We start from the raw sequence: 23,275 nt of genomic DNA on the forward strand, positions 1-23,275 counted from the left end.
CTAGGTCTAGCCCCCCACCCCCGTTAGGAATCCATTTTGTTTTATGATGAAGAGGTGTGTATACTTCCAGTGTGGATCCTTCATTAAATTCCATAGATTTTTGAGGTGTATAGGTTTCCTCATATGAACTTTTATACAAGGAATAAGAAGAATGAAAATAAGATACATACCCCAGAGCTCTCAGAAACTGTCGCACTCTTTTTTTTGTTGTTGCCAGGTAGTCTGCCAGAACTGTCTGAAGTGCTACCTGATTTAAATGAAGTACAGTTTCCAAAGCTGCCATCCTGAAAAATTTTGTGCTTAAAAACTATTCAGGCTTGAAAGACCTAGTATTAAGCTCTTGTTCTTTTTTGACCCTACTAGTATTCTAGAAAAAAAAAAAAAAGACTGACTTCTTTAACCCTAAGGAATCTTCTGTAATGCATTCTTTAACACAAAAACTGAACCAGCAGCTGTAAAGCTCACAAGTGGAAGTCTCGAGTTTCACTCTACAAGACCAGGGACATTAGCACCATGGGTCTAGACAATGAGACAGGTTGCTTTGATGCCAGCACCATGCATAGCCTTATAGACTCACTATTAAATCTATTCTGGTGCAACCTCTCCACTGAATTTGTCCCTGAGGTGTGGAGAACTGCTGTAGGTATCCACCACCACAAGAAGGACTTACCACTGACCTGGAATCTGTAGATCTATAAGCCTAATCAGTCTTACCTGTAAGGCAATGGTATGCATTATATAATTTATTAATAAGGACATCAGCAGTCTACAATCCCTTGATCCAAACCATTTTGGGTTTGATAAAGGGAGATCCTGTTTCTTAAACTTAAACTTACTGGACTTCTTCGGACAGGTCACTGATGTACTAGATGCAGGCAGATTGGTGCACACTACATACCTCAACTAGTCAAAGGCCTTCTACACCATTCCACATTCTGGCATTATAGACGACCTATTGAAACTAAATGTAAACCCTTAAATAACCTGCTGGATAGCAGACTAGCTCACAGAAAGATCCCAGTGTATTAATGTAGAGGCAAGCTCTTATTAAAAAGGGTCATTATTAGTGGCGCCCCTCAGGGATTGGTCCTTGAGCCACCTTTCTTTGGTATTTACTTCTCTGACATCAAGGGGAATGCTAAAGGGCATGTGGCTGACCAAGTCTATAGATGACTACAAACCTGGAACTATCACGGACTCTCTAAGCTGACTCACAGATTCTCCAATATGGTCTAAAATATAAAATATTGATGCCAAAATCATGGTCGTAAGCTAAATACTAAGAAATGTAGCATAGTGTCCTTTGCAAACCATAAGCATCAACATATGTACCATACAGATGACACTCCTTTGAAACCAGACACAGTTATTAAGAACCTGGGCACTTTCATTGACAATGAATAATTCTTTGATCACCACATACCTGCTGTTGTTAGAAAATCATTTTATCTAGGAAGACCGATTATCATGGAAATATCTTTTAAGTAAAAGTAAGCTATTATCTGTCTCTACTCCTCCCTTATTAGACCCATAACAGAATATATGTCCATCTTGGTATGCACTTGTCTAAAATTTGATTTAAAGTGAAAGAATGGAGCATTTCCTCACCAAGAAAAATCAAGGGCATGCCTTACATATGCTACATAGACGATCTTACAAAACTTTCTCTCTTCTGTGTTACTTACAGACTTTTGAGGAGGGGTCTTTGCCTTGTCTATAAAGACTTGAAGGATCCAGTCCCATGCAATCTTCTGCACATCAGCAAAAGAAACACCTTAACTATCTGCTTGAAGGAACTAAAATTACACACCAGGATAAGCAGGATCTACTGGCAAGATACATATCTATCACAAAAAAATCCCTCTTTTATGGCACAGACTTTCCTTAAACGTAAAAGAAAGTAGATCCCTGACCCTCTTCAAAAGCAACCTGGACAAATGGGTGGGAAACCGTACATTTACAGCTGGTATGGATGCTTAACGCCTCACTGAAGTGGGGAAGAAATTAGGTAGTAGTAGCTTTATGTTACAGGGTACTGATGAAATGAGACCCTGTATAATGAACTCTTTGATAAATAGCCTAATATGAACCCATGAACGTACTTATGATACAGTGTTTGTAAAAAAAAAAAAAAAAAAAAGCTTGTGTTTGTAGTGTATAAAGAAATGCTTTTACATTAGCTTGCAGAATTTCCTGTAGAACTCACTTTTCCTTAGTAATATGCTGCCAAACAAAAAGACAACTCTGTAATTTGCTTCAGTGAGACAGTTGGAAAGTGGGGTATACAAGGAGGAGGCAGCAGTCTAGTTCTTTGGTTGTACCTTTGTTTCTCTAGTGAGCATAATTACTGGCTTGTTTCCCTTTGTATGCCAACTGATAGTAAAAATTCCTTTAAGAATATTTCCTTTGGTACTAGGGAGTAAGGGGTACATTTACACATATCTATCACAAAATATCTGGATTTGACTTTATTTTCATAGTCTACAGTAATATAATCTGTTGAATGTTGAAATAAGAATTATTATTGAGACAGAAGCATTCAGCGATTTGGCCGTGACATTTTTTTATAGTAATGAGTTATATAATATGTCAGGGTTTGCTCTGAAAAATGTACATGGCTTAAAATTGAACTTTATAATGAACCTGTACAATCAACAGCAAAGCAAGCACATTTCAGTATATGAACTTATATCTTATCTACCATATCAAACACTTCTTACATTCTGTTGTTAGTATTACTACAAGGAACAGACTCTAGGATTTCCTGACTCCAAATTAAATGTGAGCTGTTGTAAGATTTAAGACAAAGACAAATGAATTTGCCTGACAAGGAAGCCTTATCAGTCGACGTGTCAGGTGAAGGGGCTCATTTTGTTTCTTTTTCACTCTTGAACACTCATAAATACTGTCAAATATTTGGGTATCAGAGTTCTATTTACAAACTGGCATGGACCAAAGCACTGGCTAAACTCTACTATTTAAATGTAGTTTTTTACACAAAATTAAAGTACTATACAGCACATGATTTACAGACAGAAGGGTTCCTATCAGCTGACCGAAGACGCAAGTTAGCGAATGCAACTTGGTTGAGCTGTAAACGCCAAAACGGCAAAATATCGAGGCGGCATGTAAGTGAATTCTTTCCCAGAGAAAGGAAAGGAAATTCTGCAAGCTAATGCAACAGCATTTCTTTTTACACTACTGAAGCTTGGCCGCTTCGGTAGTTTGCCATTTTCAGCACTGTAGTGCAGTCTCAGAGTTTGTATATTTAAGTAGGGGGGTGTACGGAGCACATTGGGGTGTGGGGGGTGAAGCCCCCCCACTTAATATCATGCATTAAAATGTTTACTTTCTTTTTTTTGTTGTTGGAACAGCGATTTTTTTCCCTTGGAAAAAAATCGCTGTTCTGACAGTTCGGTTTTGTAAGCTTTCGCTTACATGGGGTCGATTAATCACCGTTCGCTAACCTAAGCATTCAGTGATCTAATATAGACCCAGACAGAAGACTGAACTAATTCAGAGGATAAATCAGATGAATAAATCGTGGGCCTACAAAGATAAAGAATCAGTAAGGCTCTACGCCTACCCAGAACTGAAACCTCTACATTTGATCTAGTCTCACAAAGGACTTTGACACAGTTGTGAATGAGTGTTGCTAAGATATTATCTTTTGCAGCATTGAAGACAGTGAGAACTTTGCTACTTTTGAAAACGACTGCATGTCCCAGTGTATGGTCGTCACTTAAGAAACAGTACCCTCCTTAGAAACACAGACATTTTTTCATTTTACTTGGTTGTCAGGCTCTTGTTGTTGATTCACTTTTGGTAGGCTTAATGGCTTTGTTCTCTTTTACTGCCTTTTTGCCAACTATTTTTATGAAGAATGAAAAAAAAAATAGTCAAACCTACAAACCTGTGGTGAAAAGACTTGCAACAATCTCCTGTACTCACAAATACATATTCAAGTCTGACTGAAGACCTCTAAAGAAAGAAAAACTGGTAAAATAACTCTATCCACTACACAGCTCACCTTACTCCAGTGCAAATGCTGGATGTAAAGCACCTGAAGTAGCAAGATGGGCTAAAAAAGGGCTTAGAAATATTGTCTGTATGACTGGCTTGCGAAATGAAGGTTTTAAGGAACACTGGCAAGGGACTAGTTAAAGCCTTCATATGCAAAAGAAGACGAATAATAAAACTCTGACAAGGATGAAGACGATCTGGGGGAGCAGATTGACAGCAACCTCTCCTTTGACAACCACATTGCCACTGTGGTCAGAAAGTCCTTCTATGTGGCACATCTCATTACTAAGGGTTTTGCATCTAGGAAGAAAGAGGTCATCGTCTCTCTCTACTCTTCCCTCATTAGACCAATCTTCGAGTACAATGCCCCATTTGGCATGTACCTCCTGCAACAGCTGGAGAGGCCACAGAAGTACCTCATGAAGAGGATCCTAGGTGTTAAACCCATGTCCTACATGGACAGACTCAAAAGACTCCAGCTATTCTCAGTCTCATATTGCGTGCTTAGAGGCAATCTCTGTTTGACTTACAAAGCCATGTCTGACCCAGCTCTGTTAGAAATGCTAAAGCTAAAGAAATCCCAATCCCTTCACACCACACGCTCCAACCTCATTACCACAATCAACAGAACATGCTGAAGGGACAGGTTCCTCACCCAGAGACTGTCCATGCTCTGGAATTGTCTTCCCATACATAATCCAAAGGAAACTCTTCACACCAGCAGGTCGGAACCAATAGCAGCTTTATTCACATAAACACACACTGGTTTAATGCTTTCTTCCCTACTGAAGGGACCTCTTCAGAACAATGTTATTTCCATAACCCAGTCCTTTTATACAAAACCACACCCAACTGACTGAATAATCACCAATCAACCCAAAAGCACATATAAAATGCTTAAAATACATATTACATTCACATCAAAACATGACGTAAATCCCTACTACAGCTATGTTACACTCCTCAAATGTGACTCACAAACAAATTGCCTGGATAAAGCTTAAAAAATTATTAGACAAAATGTAATATTATTGAAGATTTGGTAACTATTTAGGACTCTGTATATAGTTTTTGTTAAAATATTGTATTGCATTGTTTTTAGAACTGTATGAAATTATTTATACTATTGAAAATCAATAAAAATAATTAAAAAAAAATAGACATAAAAACTACTTTCTTGTATAATGGTATTAACCACAGCTTATACCATTACCCTAAAATATGCTTTAATTTCAATATACAAGCAATATTTACATTTTCATTAATACCAGGTGGTTGGGTGGCATTTAACCTAAGCTGCCACCTTAACTCACAGATGTCCAAATGCATATCAAGCACCTTCCCCTGAGCATCCTTAACCAACTGTTGCAAAACTGAAAATCTATAAATGTGGTCCTTATTTTCAAATACGTGCCTGCTCAAAGTATTGGTCATTTTACAATTTCTTATGTCCAAAAGATGTTCTTTAAATCTCTCCTTAAACCGTCTACAGGTTTTTCCCACATAAAAGGCGGGACATGACTGGCACTTAGCCAGCTATACCACATTGTTACTGCAACAGTTGGAAATACCCTGTTAAGTGAATGTTCACACCATTTAACTTAAAATGTTCTGAAGAAGTCCTTTCAGTAGGGAGGTAAGTGCTAAACCAGTGTGTGTTCATGTGAATAAAGCTGCTATTGTTTCCGACCTGCTGGTGTGAAGAGTTTCCCTTGGATTTAACATGTGGATTGTGGAGTTTGGAGGTGTTTTGTTATTAGACTTCCCATATATGTCAAGCAGAGCACCATGCTGTCCCTCTTCAAGAGAAATCTTGATGAGTGGATGGGTAATAGAAAGTTCACCTTGGGGATCACTCCAGTGGCTGTACTTGATAGAGGCACTGGGAACGAACGTCGGGTGGCACGATGCCAGGGCACTTCTATGGGCTAGGCTTGTAAAGGCTCCAGGGCCATTAGCTAGTACACATCTATAAACCTATGAACAAATGAATGCATGGGATAAATAGGGGTCCCCCCTCAAAGATCAATATATACAGTAAGAATGCATTTGATATATCTAATGTCTGAGACCCTCAGCAGGTCTATGTCTCAGATGTATACCATGTAAAAAAATGCTCAGGATAGAAGGAACTAGAGGGTAGCCAATAGGAAAAGCTCAGAATGCAGTACTAAATGAAGGCTTTCTGGCAGAAAAGGCTTGACAGTGACATTTTCTCTGTTCAAAGCAGTAGAATGAACCTATCTGAAACATGCTGCTGACTGAATGCAAGCATTTTGAGCTTTAGAATACTAAGTAGAGTAGTATATTCAAAAGAGCTAGCTGGTCTGGCGTTTGGCTGATGTGGCTGAGTAATTGATAAGACTGCACTCCTATGTAAGGACAGTACAGTAAGGTCAGGTATGTGAATGTACAGGACTTTACAATCACTGGGCAGTGTGAATAGACTGACAGCATCTATGTACACCAAATGCTGTAAGGCTGTGCTAAAAGTAAAGACACTTACACAACTTTCCATTATAAGGCAGTTTGCAGCTCCTTGAGAGTTGTTCTTCCACTAAATCATGACAAACTATGACTGACCACATGACAATTATAATTTACACTTTGCTGACTAGAAAAGCAAAGGTTACAGTTGCTGCTGCATATTATTTAGAGTGAATCTTGCTTAGTATGCATCTTTAGTCACATCATTACCAAACCGATGCTGTTTGAACTATTAGTTTTTTTTAAAAAAGTGTCTAATAGGCATGAAGGATAAATACTACCCACTTCATAGAGTACACATACCTGAGTATTCATCACAGATATTTTTGACTGCATTTTCTTCAGTTCTTTCTTTAGTTCTTCCTTTTCCTCATGCATTCTCTCACGATCACTCCTTTCTTTCTGAAAATCTTCTTCAAAAATTTTTACCTTTAGAAGAGTTAAGTGCCATCAATATAAATCAGTTAATTTCAGTTTAAAAAACAAACTCCCCAAACTCCTTACTAGACAAGTGAGGTTGAACACGCGCGTGTGCACACACACACGCACACACATGCACGCACACGCGCGCGCACACACGCTCATAAAAATACAGATGTTCAATATGTAGCACCTAAGCTTTGGCAAAAATACACAGTGAATACAGTAGCACTACCAAGCACAACTAAAACAAGTAGAATTATGTCAAAGGTGATCTAACAGAATTAATCTATGAAATAGATAAAAAGTAAATAAATAATCGCGTGTGTGTATGTGTGCGAGTGTGTATACATTCAAACACTCTGTAAACTATTCACAAAGCATAAAAAAGTTCATCATTCTTGACACATCATCACAAATTCAATAATATCCTTGGCACATCATGAATTCTACTAAAGCTTCTCAGCCTATCATACTTACAGTACTTGGTAAAATTTAATCCTAAACTTCACATACTTCATAGAGAAAGTACAGTTGCTCAAGTCCAACTTACCTGTAACAGTAAATGTTAGAATTCCTCACTGCCTCAGTGGCATTTTGGTGTTATCTGCCAAGGTAACCCAGTACTGTTCAGCTTTCAAAAGATCATACTTTCCCTCCCCCTCTCTTCCTGTGATACCCGATTGGCTGAGCATATCCTGAGAGAGAAGCCTTCAGCTGTCACAGGAAGTGAGTGGTCAAGCTTTTTTGTTTCCACAAAGGGGAGGAAAGTAAATGAAGTTAGAATAATCTAGCAAGAGTACATTTGCAGCCAATCACAATACCATACAAAAAACAAATCCAGCAATCACCAAATCAAAGAGGTTGAAACTCACATCAACTCTGCAGAATGTGGGTGGATGGTGGATGCTGCCACTGAGGCAGTTAACTGTTACAAGTAAGTAGGACTTACTAAGCTGTACTTTCCTGTTCACCTCCTTGCCTTTTTGAGCATTCCACTGCTCCCAGGACAGTTACTAAATACTCAGCTTCAGTTTTTTTCTCATTTCAGGCTTGAACATCTGCATTTACCCATACCTGCTGGATTCAGGCCCTTTCTAAGGAGGAGATGGAAGGATAAGGATCTAGGAGCCCCTGGAGAATGGTCCTAGCAAAGCCTGCTATGGACTTTGAAAAAGGAATCCAGTTTGTAGTGCTTTGTGATGGTATGAACAGAGGACCAGGTTGCTGGGTCTAGAATGCTTCTAGACTACACTGCTTTCCAGTATGCCACCCAAGAGCCTTAACCTTGTTGGTAAGAGATTTAACATGATGGGAGCAACAGAAAACAATATAAGGGGACAACCATCATGCTGTAGTTTACTTAGAGACAGGCTCACCTGCCCCTCTATAGAAACAAACAGCAGTTCAGAATTCCCAAAGGGCTTTGCAATGTGAAGGTAGTACCTGAGCTACCTGTGCACATCCAAGGTATGTATAATGTTTTTGCTCTGTCAAGGTAATACTTGAAGTTCTGAACTACCTGTGCACATCCAACATATGTAGAATCTTTTCTCCATTATTTTAATCAAGACAGAAAGTACAGTTGTGTAAAATCTTACCATAAAGGTAGATGCCCTTATCTTCACTATTGCAGTATTCCTTATAATAGGGATCCCCTGCTAAGGGTGGCCCAACATCTGGCCAGTACACCAAAGCCTTTAGGTTGCTAAGGGTACACCATACGTCACACTTATGCTCCCCAGGTACAACGTAGGGCATAAATGTGATGCCCGGACATACCATCCTCAGAACTGAGAGCCCCAGTAGGAACACCAGTAAAAGGATTAGAGAGGTAACAAGCACATCCAGAAGGAAAAAGAACTAGGGGGAGGAGGGAGGGAGTGAATACTGCAACAGTGAAGAGAAGATCATCTATGGTTATGATAAGATTTTACAAGACTATACTATGCCCTTCCATTTCACTGTTGCAGTACTCCTTACAACAGGAAAAATGCAAAAGCTCAGGAAGAAGAGAGGGAGGAGGAAGGGCCGGCAGAGCCCTTTAGGACCACATGAAGGATGGCCCAAACAAAACCAGCTCTAGCCCCGGTTATCAGATCCAACTTATAGTGCTCAGTAAAAGTATGCACTGAAGTCCAGGTAGCTGCCTCAAGAATAGAGTTTGTATTTAAACCCTTGAAAAAAGCACCAAAAGAAGCCACAGCCTGTGCAGAATGAGCCTCCAGTACAACTCTTTTGAGTGTGTACCTCTAACTCCTAGTGGGTGTGGCCTGAGCCTTTAAAAATTAAGTTATCACCTTACAATTCTAACAAATACTCACTGACAGAGGTAAAATATCAATACAGTTGTGTCTGCCATCATGTATACCTCAAGATAAAATATTCTGATACCCTGGATGTAGCATGGTTTTGGAATTATCAATGCAAGTATGAACCAGTAATATATGACGCCTAGAGGAGCAGTAGGAGGTAACTGCAGATGCACTTGAAGGCGTCACTCGGATGTAATGAGGACAGCTCTTACCATGAAAAGATTAACAAAAAGAAATGGCTTTAGATATCCAAGAAGAAACAGTTTGCTTGGAAACAGCCAATCCTAAATATCTAGGATGAAAGGAAATAAAAAGCTGATCAGATTTGTGAAAAGGTTTGTCTTTTCCAAATAAAATCAGAGTTGACTATGCACATCCAAAGTGTGCAAAATCTTCTCACTAGCAGATTGCGGAGAAGGGAAAAAAGTGGGCAAATGAATACATTGATTAAAAGACAACTCATTCAACACTTTGGCCATAAAAGACGGATTAGTGCAAAAGGACACCTTGCCCTTATGGAAAACTAAAAAAAGGAGAAAGCAAAGCTCAGACATCCGTCTGGCAGAAATAACAGCCAACAGAAGAATGGTCTTCCAAGAACAATGCTGAAAAGTAGCAGAAGGTGCATGCTTAAAAGGAGCTTGGGTCAATTTCTCCAAAACAAAATTAAGGCCCCAGGAAGGAGGTCCAGGCTTCCTGGGAGGTCTAATATGAAGGATGCCTTTAAGAAACTGTTTAGCCTCAAATCTAGAGACTAAACGGGGTGAGAAAGGCAGACAAGCTGAAATAAGCCAACCCAGCATTGAACAGGTCACACAGATAAGAAAGAACCAAAGGAGTATCCACAGAAAGTGTATCCAGCTTACGAGAAAGACACAGAAAACCTCTTTCATTTGTGTAAGTAAGATTTCCTAGTTGTGGGTTTCCTGGCCTCCTGCAGGATCCTAAGCATGTCCTCAGAAAAAAAGGTGTCTATATGGAATCAAAATCCTATCACCCACAGTATCAGTTGAGTGGACAGGTGGGAATGGATGAAAGCGCCCTTGTCTTGTATGAGTAGGTCTACCCTATGAGGTAACTTGTGATGATTGCCCTTGGCAAAATGCAGAAGAAGAGTGAACCAATGCTGTCTGGGCCAAAAGGGAGTCACCAGCAAGATAGCATCCTGCTTTATCTTGAACAGGACTTTTGGAATGAGAGGAAGGGAAGGCAAAAAGAAACATCCCCTTTCAAGAAAAAGAGAAGATGTCCATCTTCCAGACCACAGGACATTGGGCTCTTGCACCAAAAAAAAAAAAAGAAGGAAGTTGTCTGTTCAGAAATGTCCAGAAATACATCCCTGTGAAGCATCCACTTATGGGATTGTGATATGGACCTGCTCAGAGAGTCTGCCACAATGTTCTGACCTGAGGGAATGTAAACTGCCTGAAGCACCACTTGATACTGGATAGGTAGCTCCCACATATAGTGCTAATGTGCAAAGGAGATAAGATCATGTATTCCCCTTGTTTGTTGACATACCACATCACTGTAGTATTGTCTGTAAGTACCTTGAGGGGCCCTGGAGTAAAAAGAGAAAGAAATGCTTGAACAGCCATCAGAAGAGCTCTTGTCTCTTTGACACTGATGTGGTCTTTCTTTGTTGAAGCGACCAGAGGCCTGCACTTTTAGAAAGCTGATGGAAGCCCCCCCCCCCCATCCCATGTCTGAAGTGTCTGCGAATAGCTCCTGAGATGGTAATGGAGGATGAAAAGAAAGCCTTGGGTTGAGTGACAACTGCCAAATCCACCACTGAAATTCCAGCTTGAGACATGGAAGAGGAGAGACTAAGAAATCTAAAGGATGACAGTGCTGAGCCAAACTGACTTTAGAAACCACTGAAGCTTTATCATGTGGAGTTTGGCCAAAGGAAGCATAGGAATAATGAAGGCCATGAAACCCAGAGCTCTTAGAAATTCCTTGGCTGTAATTAAGGCCAGAGGAAGATGGAATTGGAAGAAGGCAACGAGAGAAGGGCTTGGGAGGAGGGAGGAATGCCAACATTGAAACAGTCTACATCCTCCATTCTAGAAGCACATGATCCTGTGAGGGAAATAGAAAAGACTTTTGGACATTTATAGTAAACCCCAGGCTTTGCAGGAGAGAAATGGCAAAGTGAAAATCCTGCAGGAAAACTTTCTGGAGAGGAGGCCTGAAAAAGAAAGGTCATCTAGGTAGGGAAAGACCTGTAACCCCCTTAGTCTGTAAAAAGCAATCACAGGAGCAAGCCATTTGGTGAATATTCTTGGGGCAGTAGAGAGGCCGAAGAGCAAAGCAGAGAACTGAAAATGTCAGGAAGCAGACAAATGTAAACATTTCCTGAAAAGGGGATAAACAGGGTTATGAAGATAAGCATCCTTGAGGTCCAGAGGAACTAGAAAAGCCTGAGGAAGTAGCAGAGGAAACAACGCGTGAAGGGACAACAGCAGGACCCCTTCAGAAAGGTGTTTTGGTGAGAGAGATCCAGAATGGGTCTCCAAGTGCCTTCTTTCCTGAGGACAAAGAACATTCTGGAATAAAACCCTTCCCTCATTTGAGACAATGGAACTTCCTGAATAGTTCCTTGAGTCAAGAGACCCTGAAGCACATCTAGAAAAAAGGCTAATTATTCCTGAGGGGGCTGAGCAATGTGCATGAAAGAGGGAAGAGATTTCCAGACCATGGAGTACCCTTGGCGAATGATGGAAAGAACACAGAAATCTTGAGTAATCTGTAACCAAACCATAAGGGACAGGGAAAGAGAAAGAGGAATGTGGCTGTGGCTGAGAAGAACAGGACAGTCAGACAGCACCTGGGTTGTCAGTTAAAGGAGATTGCTGAGCTGAAGTAGTCTGGGTAATCATAGCATGGGGAGACCTTCTACCACTCTTCTCACCTTTGGGTGGAGGGCGAGACAGCCTACAAATAAAAGCTGGTTTATAAGGGTAATTCCTTTGGAATTTAGGTACAGGAGAAACAAAGATATGTTTCAGATCTTGTAAGTCCTTACCCTTTTCCTGTAGGGACTTACACAAATCTGCAGCAGCAGAAACAAACAAATGGAGAGTCAGGACTAGTGGACTCCTCTTCCTCAAAACCATAGTCTAAGGGAGAAAGAATCTGGAAAGAACAGGCAAGAGACTCCTCATCCAAATCCTCCTCCTCAGAGGAATCTTGTTCCCTAGGCCTCTTAAGAGGAGCAGAAGACCAAAGCAGAGCTGCAACAGAAACTCCTTGAGGAGGCCTAAAACTCATAAGGGCACTAAATAAAACTTGAGTGAAATTCTTCCATTCATCTGAGTGTCCTTAGCAGAAACATGGTTATTTTTTTGTTTCTTCTTTAAGGGGACATCACCCTTGTAAAGATGAAAAGGCTCAGACCCCGTACGACACTCTATAATGGTATTCGGCACATCCTCCCTAACCAAAACCTAAGGAACACCTCTAGGCCCTTTGGTAATAATCAGCTGCAGTTCCCCTGAAAATACAAACTGGAGGCCTGAAAGGCCTGTAGGGACCTACATGAAGCTGGATCCATACTGGCCTTCAAAGCGGCTACAGCAGAGGAATCCAACATAGGTGCCGGGCGGTCTTCCAGACTCTCACTAGCCTCACAGGCTCATAGGATGATACTAGGCTATTGGCCCTAAGGCTCTTATAAGCCTAGCCAAGAATTTCACCCATGTTAACCCAAAGTCAGCACCTGTTTTCCCTGTCTAACAGGTACACAAGTGAGATCCAAGTGGTGTATTGTCTGTTTCCCATCCAGTTGTCCAGGTTCCTCTTAAAGAGGGTTAAGAGAGGTACTCTGCCTAGTGACGTCGTGATCAGGGCCTAGGGATGGAATACAGTAAGAGTGGAAGTCCTTATGAGGTATTTGCTTTCCACAAGAAATACAATTATTAACTTTTTCTGACATCGGTCTGAGGCAAGAAAAAAAGTTTCCCTAATGGGGTACTTAGCTTTATTGAAGATTTTGATCTGAAATTCGACTTCAAAAATCTCAGGAGTCGGCCGACCGGCACTTGCGAACTGCTTCTGCTTCGGGCACCGCGCAGCAAGAAAGACTGAAGTAAATGGCATCGGATGCATCTTATATACCCCTGGTGCACTGACGTCAGGGAAGAAGCGACAGCAACTGACGCTGGACCAAGACTTTGGAACTCTGGCCGTCTGCGGGACCGCCTGACGGCAGGATAACCCAAGTGTAGCTTCCTCATATGCAGTTTGGCATTGGAAAGCACCAGAATACAAGATGCCATGAACCCCAAGGCTTGAAGGACTGTCCTTGCAGTCAGCCTGGACTGATGAGACAACTGATGAAAGTAAAGGGAAAGATTCTTTTGTTTGTCCGGGGTCAAAAGGCCATCTGGGATGCTGTATTCAGTCTCACACCCAGAAAGCACATGTCCTGAGAGGGTACTAGACTGGACTTTATTTCGTTCACAGAATACCCCAGGCATCTTAGCACTGCTATCACATAATCCAACTGATGAAGAAGCTCGTCCCTTCCTTGAGCCAGAATCAGGCAATCGTCCAAATAAGGATAGATCTGTATTCCTTTTAACCTGAGGAAAGCTATCACTGGAGCCAGAACTTTCGAACACTCTGGGCAGTAGATAAGCCAAAGGGCAATGCAGAGAACTGATAATGAGAAGTCCCAGCTCAAAAGCAGATACTTCCTGCAACTTAGTCTGATAGGAACATGAAGATAAGCCTCCTTGAGATCCAAAGTTACCATCCAATGATCTTTGCCCAGCAGAGGTAAAAGCTGCTGTAACGTCAACATTTTGAACTTGGGAATGTCCAGATAAGTGTTGAGGATAGATAAGTCCAAAATTGGTCTCCACGTGCTCCCTTTCTTTGGTACTAGGAACAGGCGAGAATAAAATCCTAGGCCCACTTCTGGCATAGGGACCGGCTGTATGGCCCTATTTGGAGTAACAGAGAAATTTGCTTGTGAGCCTCTATTCTTTATTGAGGAGGAACGTCTGGCATGCCTTTGAAAGGAGGCAAGGTATGGAAAAAAAACCTGTAACCGTGGTGTATGATATCCAATACCCATCTGTCTTGGGTAATTAAACTCCAATTTTCTTTGAAAAGTGCCAACCTTCCTCCCAAAGGTGCTGCCAGACGAGAAGGCTCTGGCAGCTGAAAAGGTAGGTCATTGGGCCTGTTTACGAAAGGACTGACCCCTGCCCACCAAGACTGTGCAGGAGAACTCCCTGTTCTAGGCCTGAAAGAGCCCTGAGCTCTGCCCCTACCACGTCTAGAGCGACCCCTAGACTGGGAATCATAAGAAGGATACGTCCATCCCTTAGTAGGCCAATTTCTACTAAACTTTGGAGGCTGAACCTGCAAAAAATCTTTAACAGTCTGCATAGACTTAGCCTTGTCTTCCATTTTCTTTAAAACTGCCTCAACAGGAGAACCAAACAACACATCAGGTTGTAAAGGAGCATCTAAAATCCTTGTTTTAACATGGTCAGATAAATTCTGATCCCTCAGCCAGGCGTGCCTGCGAAGAACTGACCCAGTGGCAGCCACCCTAGACGAGGCCTGTACAACATCAAAACCACATTGCAAAGAATGCTTACCCACCTGTTCAGAAACATGTACTAAATCTTGTAACTCTTTACAATCAATACCTTCCGCCAGAGCATCAACCTTAGACTTCAATTGTGAAAGGAGATAGTTTTGGTATTTCAACATGTGAAACTGACAATTCAAAGCCCTCATAGCTAGAGTGGAAGAAGTATAAACTTTCTTTCCCCATCTATCCAAGGCCCTGGCCTCTTTATCTGTAGGAACCGGATTCTTGACAACAGAAGCCTTAACACCTTTAGGCCCCTGACTAACAGTTTCTGGGTCTGCCCTAGGACTCTTAAAAGATACTTATGAGCTTCAGGCACCCTGTAATACCTATCCGGTTTAACAGGAGCAGGAGGCAAAGAATCAGGATTAAGAGAAGCCTCTGTAAAAACATCTTCCACCACATCCAAAACAGGAGGTATAGCCAAAGGCCTATGCTGGGGTAAAACAAAATTCCTAAGCCTTTTCCTGGAATCAGAGAAGTCCTGACCTTCCCACTTAAAATGCTCCCTCATGGAATGAAGAGTTTCTGAAAAAGAAAAATCCTCAGGAGGAGAAGAAGAAGTAGAATCATCCACATCAGAATCAGAATAAGGGGAATACTCCTGCAAGTCTTCAGTCAAGACTCTGAAACATCGAAGCCTGCTCAAAACTCCCTAGCTCAGGCTCCACCCTAGGTCTCTTATCAGGAGGGGGCAAAGAACCCCTAATCAAAGTAATCAAATCTTCTGCCATTTTAAGCATATGCTTCTTGGGCACAGTTCCTGAAGAACTAGGGGTGACACCAACTGAAGCTAAACCTGGCCTGCCTCTGGGAGAAGCCTTGGAAACAGAAGGAGAGGGCCTAACCACCCTAGGAAGGGAGGGGAGTATAGTAACCTGAGAAGCCCCATCAGCCTGACCTGCCTCCTGACAGGCCACATCCTGCAATAACAAAGTCTCTCCCTGGGATCCCAAAGAGCCTCGGTGGAACCACCGCTCCACCGACACCTCTAAAGAACCGGCGTCCGCACGGACGGTTCTTCTAGCCTAGGCTTAACTGCTTTGTCCTTGCTTCCGAAGAAGCGCCGGAGCATCCGACGGCATTTTATAATTGCACCGCTCAAGACCAACCTGGCACAATCCAACCTTCTCTTTATAGTGCGCTTTATTGAATCTAGCACAAGAGCGACACCCAACAACGCCGTGCTCAGGTCCTAAACAAGGAATACACAAAGTATGGTAGTCTCTATGCGGTATCTGTTTCCCACAAGAAATACAATTATTCACTTTTTCTGACATCCGGTAAACCACTGGGGCAAGAAAAAACTAAAATATTCCCAACGGGTACTTAGCCAACTTTGACTCGGTCTGAAACTCCGAAATCGAAAAATTTCAGAACGCCAACCGGCACTTGCAATGCTGCTTCTGCATCGGACCATGCGGCAAAAAAGACAGAGGATATGACGTCGGTCATGCGCATTTGTACCCTGACGTCCTGATGTCAGTCAAATGCGCCTTGACCGACGTCAGCCTTATACTTTGATATTCGGGCCGACCGAGGACAGCGGACTACCCAAGTGTTAGGACTGCAGCAATGTGAGATGAAGAACATAGAGAAGATGTCCATCTTCCAGACCACAGGACATTGGGCTCTTGCACCAAAAAAAAAAAAAGGAAGTCGTCTGTTCAGAAATGTCCAGAAATACATCCCTGTGAAGCATCCACTTATGGGATTGTGATATGGACCTGCTCAGAGAGTCTGCCACAATGTTCTGACCTGAGGGAATGTAAACTGCCTGAAGCACCACTTGATACTGGATAGGTAGCTCCCACATATAGTGCTAATGTGCAAAGGAGATAAGATCGTGTATTCCCCTTGTTTGTTGACATACCACATCACTGTACTATTGTCTGTAAGTACCTTGAGGGGCCCTAAAGTAAAAAGAGAAAGAAATGCTTGAACAGCCATCAGAAGAGCTCTTGTCTCTTTGACACTGATGTGGTCTTTCTTTGTTGAAGCGACCAGAGGCCTGCACTTTTAGAAAGCTGATGGAAGCCCCCCCCCCCATCCCATGTCTGAAGTGTCTGCGAATAGCTCCTGAGATGGTAATGGAGGATGAAAAGAAAGCCTTGGGTTGAGTGACAACTGCCAAATCCACCACTGAAATTCCAGCTTGAGACATGGAAGAGGAGAGACTAAGAAATCTAAAGGATGACAGTGCTGAGCCAAACTGACTTTAGAAACCACTGAAGCTTTATCATGTGGAGTTTGGCCAAAGGAAGCATAGGAATAATGAAGGCCATGAAACCCAGAGCTCTTAGAAATTCCTTGGCTGTAATTAAGGCCAGAGGAAGATGGAATTGGAAGAAGGCAAGGAGAGAAGGGCTTGGGAGGAGGGAGGAATGCCAACATTGAAACAGTCTACATCCTCCATTCTAGAAGCACATGATCCTGTGAGGGAAATAGAAAAGACTTTTGGACATTTATAGTAAACCCCAGGCTTTGCAGGCGAGAAATGGCAAAGTGAAAATCCTGCAGGAAAAATTTCTGGAGAGGAGATCTGAAAAAGAAAGGTCATCTAGGTAGGGAAAGACCTGTAACCCCCTTAGTCTGTAAAAAGCAATCACAGGAGCAAGGCATTTGGTGAATATTCTTGGGGCAGTAGAGAGGCCGAAGAGCAAAGCAGAGAACTGAAAATGTCAGGAAGCAGACAAATGTAAACATTTCCTGAAAAGGGGATAAACAGGGTTATGAAGATAAGCATCCTTGAGGTCCAGAGGAACTAGAAAAGCCTGAGGAAGTAGCAGAGGAAACAATGCGTGAAGGGACAACAGCAGGACCCCTTCAGAAAGGTGTTTTGGTGAGAGAGATCCAGAATGGGTCTCCAAGTGCCTTCTTTCCTGAGGACAAAGAACATTCTGGAATAAAACCCCTTCCCTCATTTGAGACAATGGAACTTCCTGAATAGTTCCTTGAGTCAAGAGACCCTGAAGCACATCTAGAAAAAAGGCTAATTATTCCTGAGGGGGCTGAGCAATGTGCATGAAAGAGGGAAGAGATTTCCAGACCATGGAGTACCCTTGGCGAATGATGGAAAGAACACAGAAATCTTGAGTAATCTGTAACCAAACCATAAGGGACAGGGAAAGAGAAAGAGGAATGTGGCTGTGGCTGAGAAGAACAGGACAGTCAGACAGCACCTGGGTTGTCAGGAAAAGGAGATTGCTGAGCTGAAGTTGTCTGGGTAATCATAGCATGGGGAGACCTTCTACCACTCTTCTCACCTTTGGGTGGAGGGCGAGACAGCCTACAAATAAAAGCTGGTTTATAAGGGTAATTCCTTTGGAATTTAGGTACAGGAGAAACAAAGATATGTTTCAGATCTTGTAAGTCCTTACCCTTTTCCTGTAGGGGCTTACACAAATCTGCAGCAGCAGAAACAAACAAATGGAGAGTCAGGACTAGTGGACTCCTCTTCCTCAAAACCATAGTCTAAGGGAGAAAGAATCTGGAAAGAACAGGCAAGAGACTCCTCATCCAAATCCTCCTCCTCGGAGGAATCTTGTTCCTTAGGCCTCTTAAGAGGAGCAGAAGACCAAAGCAGAGCTGTAACAGAAACTCCTTGAGGAGGCCTAAAACTCATAAGGGCACTAAATAAAACTTGAGTAAATTCTTCCATTCATCTGAGGGTCCTTAGCAGAAACATGGTTATTTTTTTGTTTCTTCTTTAAGGGGACATCACCCTTGTAAAGATGAAAAGGCTCAGACCCCGTACGACACTCTATAATGGTATTCGGCACATCCTCCCTAACCAAAACCTAAGGAACACCTCTAGGCCCTTTGGTAATAATCAGCTGCAGTTCCCCTGAAAATACAAACTGGAGGCCTGAAAGGCCTGTAGGGACCTACATGAAGCTGGATCCATACTGGCCTTCAAAGCGGCTGCAGCAGAGGAATCCAACATAGGTGCCGGGCGGTCTTCCAGACTCTCACTAGCCTCACAGGCTCATAGGATGATACTAGGCTTTTGGCCCTAAGGCTCTTATAAGCCTAGCCAAGAATTTCACCCATGTTAACCCAAAGTCAGCACCTGTTTTCCCTGTCTAACAGGTACACAAGTGAGATCCAAGTGGTGTATTGTCCCATCCAGTTGTCCAGGTTCCTCTTAAAGAGGGTTAAGAGAGGTACTCTGCCTAGTGACGTCGTGATCAGGGCCTAGGGATGGAATACAGTAAGAGTGGAAGTCCTTATGAGGTATTTGCTTTCCACAAGAAATACAATTATTAACTTTTTCTGACATCGGTCTGAGGCAAGAAAAAAAGTTTCCCTAATGGGGTACTTAGTTTTATTGAAGATTTTGATCTGAAATTCGACTTCAAAAATCTCAGGAGTCGGCCGACCGGCACTTGCGAACTGCTTCTGCTTCGGGCACCTCGCAGCAAGAAAGACTGAAGTAAATGGCATCGGATGCATCTTATATACCCCTGGTGCACTGACGTCAGGGGAGAGGCGACAGCAACCGACGCTGGACCAAGACTTTGGAACTCTAGCCGTCTGCGGGACCACCTGACGGCAGGATAACCCAAGTGTCTGCAGCAGTGTAACACGATGAACATCATATGTTTTGGGAGTGTAATGACTTAGCATACTCTAAAAATTCCTGCAGGCTACTCTTGAAAGAAATAATGGATGGGCAAACTGGTGTAACTAAATTCTTTTTTGAGCTATGATACAGAATTAGAATTGCCTAGACATAGTAATGCCTTGCAGAGTTTAATTCTGGTGACTGCAAAAAAAAAAATGCAAATCACTAGAAAATGGAAATCAAAGTCTAAACAAACTGAAATAGAAGTAGTGAATATGGTAACAAAAAAATGGATGTGGGATCGTATGAGCAAATTACATTAAAAATGGGAACTGTGGGAACAATATATGCAGAATAATGTTTTGGAGGAGGAAAGGCAGGAATTGAATGAGCTTTGTAATGTTTGACTGACAATGACTGAGAGATTAAAAGTGATATATAACATATGCAAATGTAAATATGTCAATATGATTTGTTTCACTTATATAAATGTATGACTGTCTACATCATAAGTGATAATTTAATAATGGTGCACTAACAGAATAGGAAATCTCTGAAACCACCACCTTTTTGGCAACCAATGGTCGATGAGGATATGTTTGTGGAGCAGAATCAGCAGGTATGGTAAAAAGCAGTATTACATGCCTCTTTCTTGTCAGTCAATGGGTCTATATCACTTCACTGAGCTGTCACTTCAATGAACGTCATTCCTTGGGAAATGTCATTCGTTGAATTCCCCTCATGTGGGGGGAAACCCCACTCTAATTATATATACAAACTCTGAGAGCGCACTAGAGTAGGAAAAGGACACATTTTCCGATCCTCATTGTACCGCGATCTTAGTGTTAACAGTCTGACAAACTGTATGTTTGATGTAAGAGCACTGAAAATGTTGTTCACTGAACTGATTTTTCGATGAACTGATAGGGTCTCCAGTGAACAGCCAACCAATTCACTAATGGTTCTCATTGATCTGCTAAACAGAGGTGAAAAGGGGAAGCCATGATCTTCCAAGTGACACAGATGCTGGAATGCCCACTTCTGGAAAATTCAAGCCAGGATAGGACCAGAAAACAGCTTAGGATGTCTCTCAGATTCATTTCACCTGGGATATGATCACTGTAGAATTAGATGTCACTCACATGGTCTAAATAAATGCCTACTCCCTTGTTTATTTATCAAATATTAGATTATCTGTTAAACCAAATCAAGAGTGACCTAGAAGCAGCTTTCCACCAGTCTTCAGGATCAAGAAGACTGTGTTTGCATGTGAATGCAAATGTCATATGCACAGGCCCATATTTAGCGAGGACAGTTATGAGACAAGATAACCACACACTAACAATAGAAGAATTCACTGCCAGGACCTCTGACAGGCCCTGCTGCAGAAGGTGGAGATTCAAATCCTAGCTGGTGGGGACCTTTCATGACATCAAAGCCTGAAGACAGATGTCTAAAATAGAAGGTCTATGAGCATGTGTAACTCTGCAATCATCGACATCTCAAAATCCTCTGCAGAGATGCTATCAGGAAGCTCCTCAACAGGACCACCAGACGTTAAGTTCATCAACTGAAAAGTCTTCATACATATGACCAGCACCTTTGTGAAAACTGCAACAGCATAAGAAAGATCAGACTGAAGTACTTTGATGACCCCAAAAAGTTTTATAGAGAATTGGGAAATAAGGCAAAAGCAATTGGAACACAACCAAAAAAAGAAAAAAATAGACATATTTTGGAGAAATCAAAGATACAACCAGCAACAAAACCAGCAAAATAGTCCAAAAAACAACAGTGGGATTCAGTTCCCCAGTAAAATTTATTACACTGACTTAGCGCCTCGGCCACAACAGCCTTCAAAGAGTACAAAATTACAAAAACACATTCATCTATTTATACATCATCAGCAGTCATTAAATAAATTAATCAATCAATTAGGCAAATACTTTAAAATTGAAAGCAAACTTCTCCAATTTACTTCTCTATTCAGACATATGTTTTCATATAATATACAGTTTTCCTAGGATTAATGGGAAAATATTTAGACCACATAATCATTTTTCATGTGATACATTAGGTGTAATATACTGTTTGAAGTGTCCCTGCAACCTCTTCTATATTGAGGAAACCAAGAGGAAATTTAGAATCAAGTTGCAGGAACACATAAGAGACATCAGGAAACAGAGACTGGAAAGTCCTATAGCATCTAATTTTTTGGAAAAAACATCATAATGATGCTAATTTATTACAAACTACAATTTTGAAAGAAGTGTTTATCAGGAAGGGGGGTGAAAGATGAATTAAAAATGTTTTATTATACAAAGAAACTGTTTTCATATTGAAGTTTGACACACTAACACCAAGAGGTCTGAATAGAGTAGTAAATTGGAGAAGTTTGCTTTAAATGTTAAAGTATTTGTCTAATTGATTGATTAATTTATTAAATGACTGCTGATGATGTATAAATAAGAGAATGTGTTTTTGTAATTTTGTACTCTTTAAAGGCTGTTGTGTCTGAGGTGCTAAGTCAGTGTAATAAATTTTACTGCGGAACTGAATCCCACAGTTGTTTTTTTGGAATATTTTGGAGAAATATCTATAAAGACCCTGTGGAACACAACAAAGAAGCTGAATGGGTAGAAGAGGTAAAAGAAAGAATAAGAAGTTCAAGTGTACGATATGAAATGAGATGAAGTAAGAGCCAGAGAAACTGAAACAAAATTAAGAAAAGCTCCTAAAATGGAAAACCCCAGGCCCAGATGTAGTACCTAACTTCTGGCTAAAAGTATTAACATCTTTACATGAAGACTTAGCCATGAATAAGAACTATTTATATGTGCACCCCAAACAGATGCCAACCTGGTTAACAATAGGAAAAACAATACTCCCCCTAAAGAGCGAACCTGCAATCTATCCTAAAAACTATAGACCAATAGCCTGCCTTCCAACGATGTATAAACTATACACTAGAACTTATAGTCATTTAGAGAAAACTCAATCATGGCAATAGAACAAAAGTGTAACAAAATAAAGTTATGTGGAACAACGGATCATTTTTTGTTAAATAGTCATAACAGAAAACTAAAAAGGGGAAGAACCTAAGTATAGCATGTATAGACTACTAAAAGCATTTAACAGCATCCTTCCCACATTCATGGATTAAAGAGTGCTTACAAATGTATGAGATACACCCTACACTGACTGATTATATTACAGTGACCAAGCAACAGTGACAAACCACTTTGCAGTTGAGCCATGATAGAGGACAAATTATTATTCCAAGGATAAGAATTCAAACAGGGATATTCCAGGATGTGTCTGTCACCATTGCTCTTCTGCCCTTAGCATTAAGCTGTCTACTTAACAAATTAGATCATGGCTACCATTTGGTTCCCAGAAAACAACAAAGTATAAAGACCTATCTTTTTGTAGATGACTTTAAATTATATAGTTTGTCAGATGAGAAACTGAAAGCACAACTGAAGTGGTCAACCTTTTTCAGATGATACAAGAATGTCGTTTGGTGTTGATAAATGTGCGAAAGCAACCTTTAAGGGTCTATATCAGAACATTGAATCAGTAAATGTTGAACGCTCACATGAGCAAATATTCACGCCCTTGAAGTGGATATATTTTGTTCGCGGTACAGTGAAGATCAGGATTTTTGCCCTTTCCCCACTGTAGTGCAATCGCGGAGTAGGAATATATATATTTAGCGGGGGTGTGGGGAGCACAGCCCCCACAATACAGTTTTCGAGTATGTGAATATTCGCTCATGTAAGCGTTTGACATTTAATTATTCGATGTTGTGATACAGATGCTTCTTTAAAGCAGGAAAGCTGCAGCACCAAG

General features: G+C 41.3%; 1 protein-coding gene across 2 annotated transcripts in view; it reads right to left on the reverse strand.

The window, feature by feature from the left end:
* Nucleotides 1–23,275, reverse strand: part of TNIP1 (TNFAIP3 interacting protein 1) — a 739,301-nt gene that overhangs the window by 169,293 nt on the left and 546,733 nt on the right. For both annotated transcript variants that reach the window (XM_044069404.1, XM_044069403.1), the window contains exon 14: nt 6,814–6,939. In XM_044069404.1, the coding sequence (XP_043925339.1) occupies nt 6,814–6,939 (126 nt within the window). The remainder of the gene's footprint in view (nt 1–6,813; nt 6,940–23,275) is intronic.

This window comes from Protopterus annectens, chromosome 4.part0 (genome assembly GCF_019279795.1).
Source record: "Protopterus annectens isolate FY-2018-M chromosome 4.part0, PAN1.0, whole genome shotgun sequence".
NCBI classification, from domain to species: Eukaryota; Metazoa; Chordata; order Ceratodontiformes; family Protopteridae; genus Protopterus; species Protopterus annectens.